The sequence below is a fragment of the Myripristis murdjan genome, chromosome 9, assembly GCF_902150065.1.
Source record: "Myripristis murdjan chromosome 9, fMyrMur1.1, whole genome shotgun sequence".
Taxonomy (NCBI): Eukaryota; Metazoa; Chordata; class Actinopteri; order Holocentriformes; family Holocentridae; genus Myripristis; species Myripristis murdjan.
In genome coordinates this window covers 5,056,191-5,068,366 of record NC_043988.1, presented here as the reverse complement: position 1 = coordinate 5,068,366, position 12,176 = coordinate 5,056,191, and the positions used below count along the sequence as shown (strand labels likewise).

Sequence of the window (12,176 nt, the reverse complement as noted above, 5' to 3'; positions counted from 1 at the left end):
TATCTTCCATCTGCTTGACAATCAGATTAAACTTTATGGGCCGAGTAAGTCTGCACATGCAAAGAATATGTCTCAGTAGCTGGCCCACAGGTCACAGTAAATAGAAAATTCAAAAAAGTTGGATAGAAAAAAAAATAAGAGCAATTTCGGGTGTATGACCAAAGAAAATAGAAGTAGTGTTAAAAAACTGAAACTGAAATTTAAAAAATACTTCTCTGCACAGTATGCAGTTGGTTCTGTGTATAGTTGATGTAGCAATGTAAGGCGGTAATAGGAAAATGAACATAGCGCTGACTACAGCGGCAATTTTTGCAAATGGAGCGCTTTTTGTTCATCCTGCATCTTGCATGATAATCTCAAGCAATTCTTTGAGTGATAAACAGCAGATACAAATCAACACAGTGCAACACAAAACTGTAATGTTCCAAGGCTGGCCAGTAACAAAACCATTATTTGCCACTTCCAAATGAAAAGGAGGAAGTGCCACAGGCCTTTTGAAACAATTCCCTCTGGGAAGTGCAGAGGCACACAGTGAAAAATGTGGCCTCTGCAGTGGCTCCAACTCTATGTCTGTCCAATTTCCTGATAGAAGGCAGAGCAGGAAGACGGTGTGTGAATGCAGGAGTGGGCTAGCACTGACAGATGACTGGCATCAGTCCCCCTCCCCAGCACCGCACCGCAGTCACGCTGCGTCCTGCGGCCTGCTTGATCAGCGGGCCCCAATAACCACAGTGTGTAGGAATAACAGTGATAATGACTTGGAAGCTGCCAAACTGACAGAGAGGTAAAGGGATAGTTCAACCACTTTGAAAAAGGAAGATAGCGCCACTACTGTCCTACAGAGCAGCTGGGGGGAGTGAAATAATATCACATTTTAAAAAATGGGTGAAATAAATCCCTTTATGAAAGCAAGACAGGCCATTCAATCTCTTGTGCCTGCCAGCCTGGGTGTGGATGCACATGTATACACACACACACACACACACACACACAGGCTTTCATGAAAGTCACAACTATGATGCATGTGAAATAATCAGTCATCAGCTCATGAAATGAAATAGTCACAACACAGCCGGCACAGTGGAAGGCCTTCATGACAGGCTGAGCCTCTAACACGTTTAGGGCCACGTAAAAAGGCCAGGCCTTTCTACCATAGCTGAAATACTTGTGAACAGAAAAGGGGTCTGTCCAATAGCTGATTGAGTTAGCGCAACATGTGAAAGGCATTAACACCAACCAACCAGCCAACTATCACTTGGAGAGCTATGTCATTTTTTAAAGGTCTAGTTTTGATAATTATGCCTCATAAATTTTGGAACTCAGCCCACTAGCCAATTGGATTAACAAAAAAGGTTTTTGACATCAAAGGCATGATTAATATCAGTTATGGCTATACGGTGATGAGATGTGAGGGTTGGAGCATTCAGAGCAACCTGGTAAGATGCCACACCTCACAGCTACATAACTCAATACAAAGGCCTTTATTTTTGCCCTTTGGGTATACAAAAGGATGAATAACATTTAAGCACTTTGCAGAGAGATTCTTGCACTGCAGAGGCTCCATTTACTCTGCAGCCTTGTTCTCTTCCCCCTTTAATAAATGTTACAAGGATAACAACCAATAATACAGAAAAAATATCTAATAAAAACAGATAACTTGACAGACAAGTATTCATAAGGTCACAATAATCTCGGTAACACAGAGACACTATGAGTATAATCATAGAGGTCAAGAGACATGCAACGCCAACCTGTGATGGCACGCCACACATCATGTCCCAGGTGCCGTAGTGCCCATGAGCCTGGCGGTAGAGTCGCACTGCATCGGTGAAGGCTGGCGTCTGCACCTTATTCTCCTCCGACAAACCTGAGCAGAGAAGGGAAAGCTGATCAGTGTTTTTAGCATTCAAGCACACAAACGTCTGGCCATTATTCCAGAGAAGCGTCCCAGGAGCAGGGAAGACTTCCTCACTGCCATGTTCCACTGACACATCAGCACAAACTGGAGGGTTTGCTTATTTGCACCGTGACACTGCGTATCCCACGGTCGGTCTCACATTCACACCTATGGGCAATGCAGGGTCTTTGATCCACCTGCATATCTTTGAAATGTGGGAAACCTACACAGCTGGCAAGCACAAGTTGTACTTGGCAAACAAATTGGAACTTGAAATGGCTTGGACAATTGCCAAATTTACCTACTCAGGTATGCAATACATAATGTAGCATATTCACTTTTTCTTTGGTTTGTCATATTTTTTTTCTTTTATATTGTATAATGTTTCCTTTTTTCATACTTAAAAATCTCAGTAGTATAAACTATATAAATGCAGTAATTACACACACACACACACACACACACAAGTCCAGCACCTTGAGGCTGTACACTAAGTGGAAAGAAGGAGGTAGAGGACTGGTGACTGTCAAAGCCACCATCCAGGATGAAACAACAAAGATCCATGAACGCATCAGGAAGATGGCTCCCAGTGATGACCTGCTAGGTGAATACCTAACGCAGCAGAAGCCCAATGAGGAGGAGGAGGAAGAAGAAGAGGCACTATCATGGAGGGACAAGCCCCTACTTGGCATGTACCAGTGACGGATAGCAGAGATAGCTGATATGGAGTAAACATACCAGTGGCTGGAAAAGGCTGGGCTGAAAGACAGCACAGAGGCACTGATCATGGCAGCACAAAAACAGGCCCTCAGCACCAGATCCACAGAGGCCGGGGTCCACCAGACCAGGCAGGACCCCGGGTGCAGGCTGTGAAGAGGGGCCCCTGAGACGGTCCAGCACATCACAGGAGGGAGCACCATGCTGGCAGGTACAGTATACATGGAGCACCATAACCGAGTGGCTGACAGAGTATACAGGAACATCTGCGCCAAACTGGGGCTCAAAGTCCTGGGGTCAAAATGGAACACTGCAAAAACACAAAATCTTACCAAGATTATTTGTCTTATTTCAAGTCAAAAATGTCTTATTTCTAGTCAAAATATCTCATTACACTTCTCAGAAGTAAATTGTTTTTAGACAATTTTGAAAATTTGCTTGTTTCATTGGCAAAATTTGCCAGTGGAAAAAGTGAAAATTTACTTGAAATAAGTGAAAATTGGCTTGAAACAAGAAACAAATTTTGCCAATGAAACAAGCAAATTTTCACTTGTTTCAAGCAAATTTTCACTTGAAACAAGAGACAATTGTCTAAAAACAAGTTACTTCTGAGGTGATCATGTCTTATTTTAAGTGTAATGAGATATTTTGACTAGAAATAAGACATTTTTGACTTGAAATAAGACAAATAATCTTGGTAAGATTTTGCGTTTTTGCAGTGAAGACCCCTCCAAAGGTGGCTGAGAACGACAGATCCAAGATCCTGTGGGACCTCCAGATCCAGACAGATAAACTGGTGGTGGCTGATCAACCAGACATGATGGTGGTCGACAAACAGCAGAAGACGGCAGCAGTGATAGATGTAGCGATCCCGAGTGACTGCAACATCAGGAAGAAGAAGCACAAGAAGCTTGAAAAATACCAAGGGCTGAGAGAGGAGCTAGAGAAGATGTGGTGGTGCTGGTGGGGGGAGTGGGGGGCTGCAGGTGGAGCTCTGCCCAGGACAGAAGAACCAAGTCCTCAGAACAACTAAGGAAGGAAGGATAGACAAATGGATAGACAGATAGACAGACAGATTCTTTGTTTCTCTCTAATTTTGAATTGGTTATGTTCGATGACATCTGACTGGTTATGTTATTTCTGTCCTACTTGTCTTTGTTGTATCTATTATTTGTTGCTGTAGCAACCCAACTTTCCAAAGGGGATACCTAAAGTTTCATTATGGTGCAAGACCTACTGGTTAAAGGATGAACACACACAGCAGTTTCACACTTGGGTGAAATCAACACTCACACTTAGTAACACTCGTCATATCACTTGTCCCATAGTATCACAGGCTACTGGGAAGTTGTTTGAGAGTTTTTTGCAAACCTGGGACACACCAATGGAAGGACGTTTTAGGGAAGTGAATGTTCTCATCTTCTCTAAAATATTGACATAATTTCCTAATTTTCAGCAGTGCAATGTTTTCACTATAAATAGCTTGAAGCAAACTTTATGTGTGTGTGTGTGTGTGTGTGTGTGTTTTAGCAACATTAAAGTCAAATAGTGCATGAGGAAAACTAATCCTTTACAACTAACACTCCAAATAGTTAAACACTGCTAAATTCCTGGAGCTGTCTGACTACGGAGGCAAATCAAAAACTGTTTCCATCAGAAAAGAATGGAACATCAACTTACAGAAACACGGTAATTCAGAAACATTTAAGCTGTACTGAACTGTATGTGCGAACTTTAACTATGACAAAGCCAGGAAGTGTGTGTGAGTGTGTGTAGGGGGAGGGTGGTGATGGGACCAGCGTTCCTAGCAGCGCCAGAGGCAGGAAGTCCCAAGCCCCCTCTCAAAGCAGTGTGTGTGTGAGCAAATCGAACTTGTGTTATTTTGACTCAACCTCTGATGGTATGAGGGAATTTCTACCAGACCCCAAATTAGGACTATTACAAGCCTCGCTGAGTATCCACTCCCTACTTCCTTACACTCACATCCTTAGAGCTCAGTCACATTTCAGGCATTTAACTGAAAGGCTTGTCCAGATTGCCTTACCATTAGATCACGCTACCTGACTGGCCCGGAGTTAACCCTCCCCCTGCTGTTGGTGAGTGTGTACACGAGGACACGGGGCAAACAGGGATCACATCACACATGATGCTCTCAGCATTTAGTCTCAATATTTGCAAACGTGGCAAAAACGCTCACAGGAAAAAGGAAGCGCAGGACCATGATACCTTTAAGCAGCAAAAGCAATAAAGAGGAGATAGCTGCTTGCCAGGGACGCCTGCCAAAAACTGCTTAAAGGGACACTTCACCCATTTTGCAAAATCTGATATCATTCCACTTCCCTCCTAGCTGTTGTGTAGGACAGTAGTGGTGCTATCTTCCTCTCATTGTTACTGAGTGCTGGATACTGGCTGGATGCTCCACATGCTAACTGTTAGCCTCCTGCCACTGAGGTGGACTTCCCACCAGCTAACATGCTGAAAAATAACTGCCTTAATCCACTCAAATTGTTAAACAAACACAGTTTGAGTTTGATGATGTGTAGCAGAATTTTTGCAGGCCAAAAATGATGTGATGTTAAAACTTCTTTGAGTGGATTAAGGCTATTAAGGCTGTGGCTATTTTTAAGAATATTAGCTGGGGGGAAGTCAATGACCAACCTAATGTTCTATCTATCTATCTTTTATCTATCGAATCCTTTAGCCCTTACGGCAAGTGAGCAGCTTGAAGAAAACCGCAACAGAACACTACTAATGGAAACATCACCTCCTCCAAGGATCAAACCTGTGACCTTTCAGACCCCCCTCTGTCTTTCTGACCACTCTGCCCCCCATCACAACATTATGTGCTGAAAGGCCCCTCTGTGTGGAAGAAGAATGACCTGGTGACCTGGAGAACATGCATTAGTTCACAGCATCTTGTTTAACAGAGCCGTTAAAAGAGAGGCCAGTGTGAGGCACAGAGGGATTTCTCTGTGTGGCGCACAAACAACATATGGAGCCACTCAGCCAGCTGAACGTACAGCGGCTCTGTGTCACGGCTGAGGCATGTTAACTAGTGGTGTCATTTCCTCTTTCAGGTTCCTCACAGCCTCTGCCCCGGCCACTCATACAGCTTTCAAATCAACACCCCGCATTGCTGTCAGAGTAAGTGGTGGAGGTATGAAAATCTGGTTTGGAGGTGAGATGCTTCTACACTCCCCTGATTATTCGTAATATTTTTTTTTTACCTCACCTGCACAAATTTGTGTGTGTGTTTTTTTTCTTCTGGTTTGTAACATTTTCTCTCTTCAGCCCTCTCAGTCCCGCTGGTGGGTTCATTTTTACAAACACATGACTGAACTTTGTACAAAACCCATAGACATGTATTTGAAATTCTGGTGGACATCCAAAGGTTTCCAAACATTTCAAATATGTCGTGCTGAATTACACGGAAATGTGTAGATAATGATGCACAGATAACCTCCATATTTTCTAACTGATGTAATGCTGCAGCCTTAAAACAATGGTGTCTTGGCTTTGAGTATTTCACTCAATATAAGTGTGATGTAACTCTGATGAAGCACTGCAACCAGCATATACAGAATATGGATGAATATGAATTTTGAAGCTACTTAAGAAGAAATTTAAGGGAAAAACAGAGTTTAGGGAGGTAAGCTTCAGTTCCAACATCACTGAAAATTAAACCTATCGAGAATTAAAGAGAGCCAAGGTCAAGCCCCTCAAGTCCTGAGGCCTTGACTGTTCTTGCTATTCCATTTTTCCCTGGCATGATCTTTGTATTTTATCATTTTTAACACTCCAATTAACACCAGTATCTATGCACTTTGTATGAGATAACATATAGCAATAACACAAAGTGGATACACCAATGTGTGCTCACCATTATGAGATCCAAAAAGAAAAACAGACAGAAACATAAAGACAGAAGAGCATTTGAAATGCAAATTAATTAATGCGACATAACACATTTTATTGAGGCACAGTGCAGTCAGAACATGATGCTGCTATAGCATCACATTGTAATAACCACTCCACTGCCTCTGGCGCTCTACACTCATGTTAAAATACCGCAATTACAAAGGAAGCTATGCACGTTATTGTATAACGCTGAACAGAATGGTACAGTAAATGCAGGTCTGACTTCATGCCTTTGTCCTCTTACATTTTATGCAAACCACACACTCGTATACAACATGAAAATGAACATGTTGCTTCAAGTTTTTCGTGGCTCTCCAGTGAATTCTTATATGTTCTTTGAACCAGCCTAATTTCTTATGATTTTCTTTAATCTCTCTTCTTACAAACTTCTCAAGACAGGGCCTGAATTAATTATTGTACATAAAGTTTAGCTTTACAACTGTTGAGGCTTGGGGGCCAACTTTAAAGAGGAACTAAACCTCAAACCAAAATCTCTTTGAAGCCTGACCTCTAATGTAGAAAAATGGGGTGACTGGTCTTTGGTCGCAGGTGTCACCGCCCATGGGGCCCTTTTCGACTGCATGTTATCCACTCTACTCACTTTTGGGGTTTTCCACTGGGCAAAAGTTTGGGATTGTATCTAGTGCCAGTTACTATTTTTGCAGACCATTAATTGGTCAGAGAGAAAATAAACAGGAAATACAAAAAGCAAGACTACAAAACTTGTGTCGTAGTCTATAATCTATCCCTGTTAAAAAAAATAATAATAATACTGTTCATATGAAGCAACCATTTCAAGTTGGTCTTGCTGATTTTTTAAAAATTAAAACACTCATGTGGGGCTCTGGTAGAGAAGGGAGGAAAAACTAGTCAACAACTAGTCAACATGCCCACAAGCAACTGACAAGGCTTGAGGGAGTGCTGTGTGCAGATATCATGTGATGGAAAAGCACCCACAGAGTACAGCAGGTGGTGACATCACATGCCACCAAAGACCGTGCACCCTACTTTTCACCACTAGAGGTCAGGCTTCAGAGATCCGGGTTTGAGTTTTCGTTCCTCTTTAAAGTTTCAATATTAATGTTCTCTATCAGGTAGCAGAAATCTTGGTTTGATTTATTCAGGTATAAAGTCACTACATTACTAATTTAATCTGACTTACAGTTTAAGTCATTAAATTTCTGAAAATAAATAAATTGTAAAATTTTGCCATCTTATTTTCAACAGACATGAGACAGCAGCCTGCCTACCTACCTAATAAAGCTTTACAATAAATATTCTTCCTAATGTTAGGCATAAGAAAACCTACAAAGACTTTGTTTAAGTATATAAAATTTTATATTTATATTATATTATGTATACTGCAATGAAGGAATTTTAGGAGAGTGGTGAAGGTTTGCTTAGAGCAAACAAAGTGGTGAAGGTTTGCTTAGAGCAAAAAAAGAAAAAAATACCATTTATTTATATGTTTTTTTTTTTTTTTTTTTGAGGAAACCTACGTAAGTTATCAAAATATTTAGAACTGGGTTGGAGAAGCTCATTTTCTTCCCTACGTCTTTAAAAAATTACACTTGAGAAGATTTTTTCTCCTTCAGGAGGGTTTTGAGAATGTGGCCTCAGGTGTTGGCACATGATGCTGCTCACTGATGTGCACCATGGTGTCTGTGCCGGCCTCTCTTAGACCAGACTGATACCAATGTTGTGAATGTTGCACAGGGAATGCATGAATGTTTTCTATTTACCACCGGGGCTGCTGAGTACATTGTGTTCTTGGTTTTGGTAGCTGGCTTTAGTTGACTGCCCACACTTATAATCTAAGTATGAGTACTGTTATTGTTGTGCTTTCCACATGTTTATGCATATTTTCTCCCCTCTGCAAACTGAATTTCTTTCTATGCCATTTTGTGGCATGCATGTTTTATATTGTGTACAAACACCTTGAACAGAGGATGGATGGATGGATCTTTATTTAGTCAGGGAGGGGCCATGATGGCACTTGAGAAAAAAGGACAAATTCCACTCTACTTGCTTTTTTAGTTTTCCATTGGCCAAATATTTGGGATAGGATCTGGTGCCAGTGGGATAGGATCTGGTGCCCACCCCCTTCTCCTAACAGAGGTAGTGCAGGGGCAGTTTGGTTGTTTACTTCAATATGTTAGTCTATCGTCTGCCTAGTCATGAAAGAGCAAGAGAATCATAGAAACCTACTGCTGCCTGTAGTATTCCTGCAATACTTCTTTAATATTTCTATTATCGTTCAGTAATGTCAGTGCTGCTAACAGGCTGCAGACTGAGCCACCTCTATAGCAAAATGTTTTAGGGGAGACATGACTACAGATTTTGTTTTTACTATTAGCCCCCCCCCCATCAAAAAAATAACACCTACTGCCAGTAACCATTCTGAAACCAACTTCAAACAATACTTCGCAAGCTACACCTCAAAGCGGAGCAACGGGCAATCTATGGCCAGCAGTTATTAACAAAACACATAATAAACATTCACAGACCAACACTTATCCATCAATTTCCGTTTCAGGCCTACAATAACTACAAACTGTGTCTGAGAATATAAATACAGGCCTGGTGGACAAACTCTGCAGCACCTGCGCCAAGTAATGAGCCCTCTGCTAATGTAAACAGCACACGTGAACAACTTATCTGAGGTTAGACCAAAGCTACCAATTACGAGTGACAGCTTCCTCTTGGGTCCTACCTCTTGCACAATCTTCATTTCAGCCAAGCACTGTGGCAACCAGGTAAACACACCATGACATCATGTTCTGGGTCGATTTCACCTTCATTCCTGAATCAGTTTCAGGTTCACCCGAGACTGCAACCGCTTATTAAACAGCTGAGACACAAAGCTGCAGTGAAGCATGCCAGAGTCACACACACACATTCCACTCAATACAATCACCGCTGGCCTAACTCGTCAAAGGTAAGATAACTATGTCAGAAAACCAAATCTATTTTGTTTATGTACTTTTTAGGCCTTTAGCCATAATACATCCAAAGCAAGAGTAGAATGAAATAAATTTGTAAGATCCCCAACATCAAGCATCCAATATTACAGAATGAAAGATACAGAGTTACTGCTTCAAATCCCACACAGCCTGGGGAAATCTGGAGAGGGAGAGTACACGCTGTCAACTTGCTCAACAACTCAAGAGATAAAAACAGTCATGCAGGTTTAATCAGGTCTGAGGCCTGATGAAGGACTGATGACAGAAATGTCATTTGTTGAATAAAGTATTTTAGTATCAAGTATTCCATTTCTCCAACTCACCCGTCATTTTGGAGATGTGCATGAGTATTTTCTACTTGTGACTTCAAAAAGTACCGTCAAGGTGCTGGCGAGCAAGTCACTGGACCCCAAATGCTCTGCTGGAGCTGCTCAGGGACTGACAGTATAAGATTGCAGCTGTGCTGGCTTGTTTCCAGGTTAGAGTATATTATATGAGTGTACTGTAAATCAAGTCGGAACTGCAGAAGAAAACGCATTGCTCGGTGAAAACCTATCCAAGGTGAAAACATAAAAACCTATGGCTATGGGAAACCCAAGTGTCCACTTTTTTGCACTCTTTCTTTCTTTACTTTTGGGACTGACAGAACTTCTAACAGAGTGTCTGTGTCTGAAACGGCTCAGTTGTTCACTCCATCACTATGGAGTGTTTGTTGTATAGTGACCTAAAGGACAAATGAATGAAGTTCTAAAAAAATGTGCGAGACACTTGTGACACACTGGGTTGCACCCAACATCTGATAAATGAACCAGCAAGCACTGATTGAGAAATAAACAAAAACACAGCTTAGAGAACTGTTTTGTCTACATGGCTTTAATTTGTGGAATAGGATATTTATTTAGCCTGCTTAGGTGGAGGAATGCAAAGTGTGAATTACTCCGTCTGCTGGTAGAATTAGCTACTTATGTCTTCCATCTTATTTGGGTGTAGCCTGCTTCCCTTTATCAGAGCTCACTGTGGAGGGTGAAAAAGTGATTTTTATTGAAATAAAACCCTGCTTGGCAGATTAGTTATGCAGAAGTTGCAATAAGATCCCAACGATTTGTAACAGGGGGCACAGTCATCATTTTGTGATTGTGATACATTGACAGGAGTTGGGTCACATTGCCTTATGTATAGCATTTATAGCATGTGCCTTGACTAACCAGATACACTAGTGAATTTTATCATCTTAAGCATTTACCATACAGCTAAAACCATTATGCTCGTCAAGATGGAGAGCTAGAATTAAATTAGCTATACATCATTTCCTTGACCTGTGAACAGTCTCTTTAGAAAACCTCACAGCATCCAATTTCCCAGAGCTGACCCCTCACTCCTCCTGACCCTGCCTGACCCTCAATATGCCACGGGGCAATCTAGGCTACATTTTCATCATTTGTGTTTTGGGGTGAAAAAAAGCTACACTTGCACGAGGAAAAGCTGCCATTTGAATTCCAGCTGCAATTGTCCATATTTATATCATTTATGTGTTGTCCCGTGAGAACAGTTCTTTATCTTCTGTCAGAAACTAGCACATTGCATGTTGGTATACATCAGACCATTGTTTGTTCACCACAGTGTGTGGTGCATTGTGGGTTTTTACTAGTGGACAATATAGGGAATGAAATTTACCCAGGAATTCAGACACTACATCAAAATGGTTGATACACTCATATCGTGGATAGTGAGCAATTTTGAACACAACCAGTGGCTTGCTGCTGTTCGCAGCCCCAGATGGCTCCCTCTCTGCTGGGCTGACTTCTGGCCCACTTGGAAAGCAGCTATGGCTGTTAGGTCTGTTTCAACTGGGCTCTCCCTCTGCACCACATAGCCAGGGATGATCACAGAAATTCTGAGGGTCTTCTCACATTCTAACCATCTTTGGTCAAGGCTCCCGATTTATCTGTTGTGGCTCAAGATACCGAGATGGAGAGTCCAGAGACAAGTGCGTCCAAACCAGATACTTTGATGTATGTTTCCCAAAATACATGACTGTGAGAACACTTAAAGAGTGAGGGGAGGGGTTGGAGAAAGATGACTGGGACTGATCTGATTCACAATGTAGAAAAATGCAAGCAAACAAAACAAGGATATTGAGCAGGGAATGAAAGAGGAAGAATACAAGAGCAGGAAAAAGCACAGAAGGGAAAAGTGTTACCAGAACAAGAGGAATGTGACACTATATGGTATCATTTTAGGGAAAACAAACTGAGATTTGCTGAACTTGTCCTTTCAACAGTTAGATTGATTTTCCACAGAAAGCACTGCGGTATAACTCCGGGCTATTTTCAAATTACCCACTGCAAATTCTAACAAATCCAACCAAGCATACAGGTTTTTCATTGTGTACAAGATGAACAGCTCCCCTGCCATTTCCATCTGCCGTTCTGTCAATAGGACCCACTGTTCTTATCAACACAGATCAACATTTTTTAAGATAAATACTACCCTGAAGACAGAGGTTCCAGGCAAGCGGGCTCTTGCCCTCACCTTTTTTTCTTCCACAAAATGTTTCTGCTGAACTAAAGCTAGTGAAGAGCAAGCATCCAATTGCCCAATATGTTCGAACCACATATATTCAGTTTCACAAACTACACTGTGTAGACACCACTTGTGGGGAGGATCTGAGCCACTCCCTT

At 41.7% G+C, this 12,176-nt stretch overlaps 1 protein-coding gene across 1 annotated transcript in view; it reads right to left on the bottom strand.

The window, feature by feature from the left end:
• niban2b (niban apoptosis regulator 2b) overlaps nucleotides 1–12,176 on the bottom strand; it is a 47,680-nt gene that overhangs the window by 16,007 nt on the left and 19,497 nt on the right. The window contains exon 6 of the mRNA XM_030059915.1: nucleotides 1,752–1,867. Within this exon, the coding sequence (XP_029915775.1) occupies nucleotides 1,752–1,867 (116 nt within the window). The remainder of the gene's footprint in view (nucleotides 1–1,751; nucleotides 1,868–12,176) is intronic.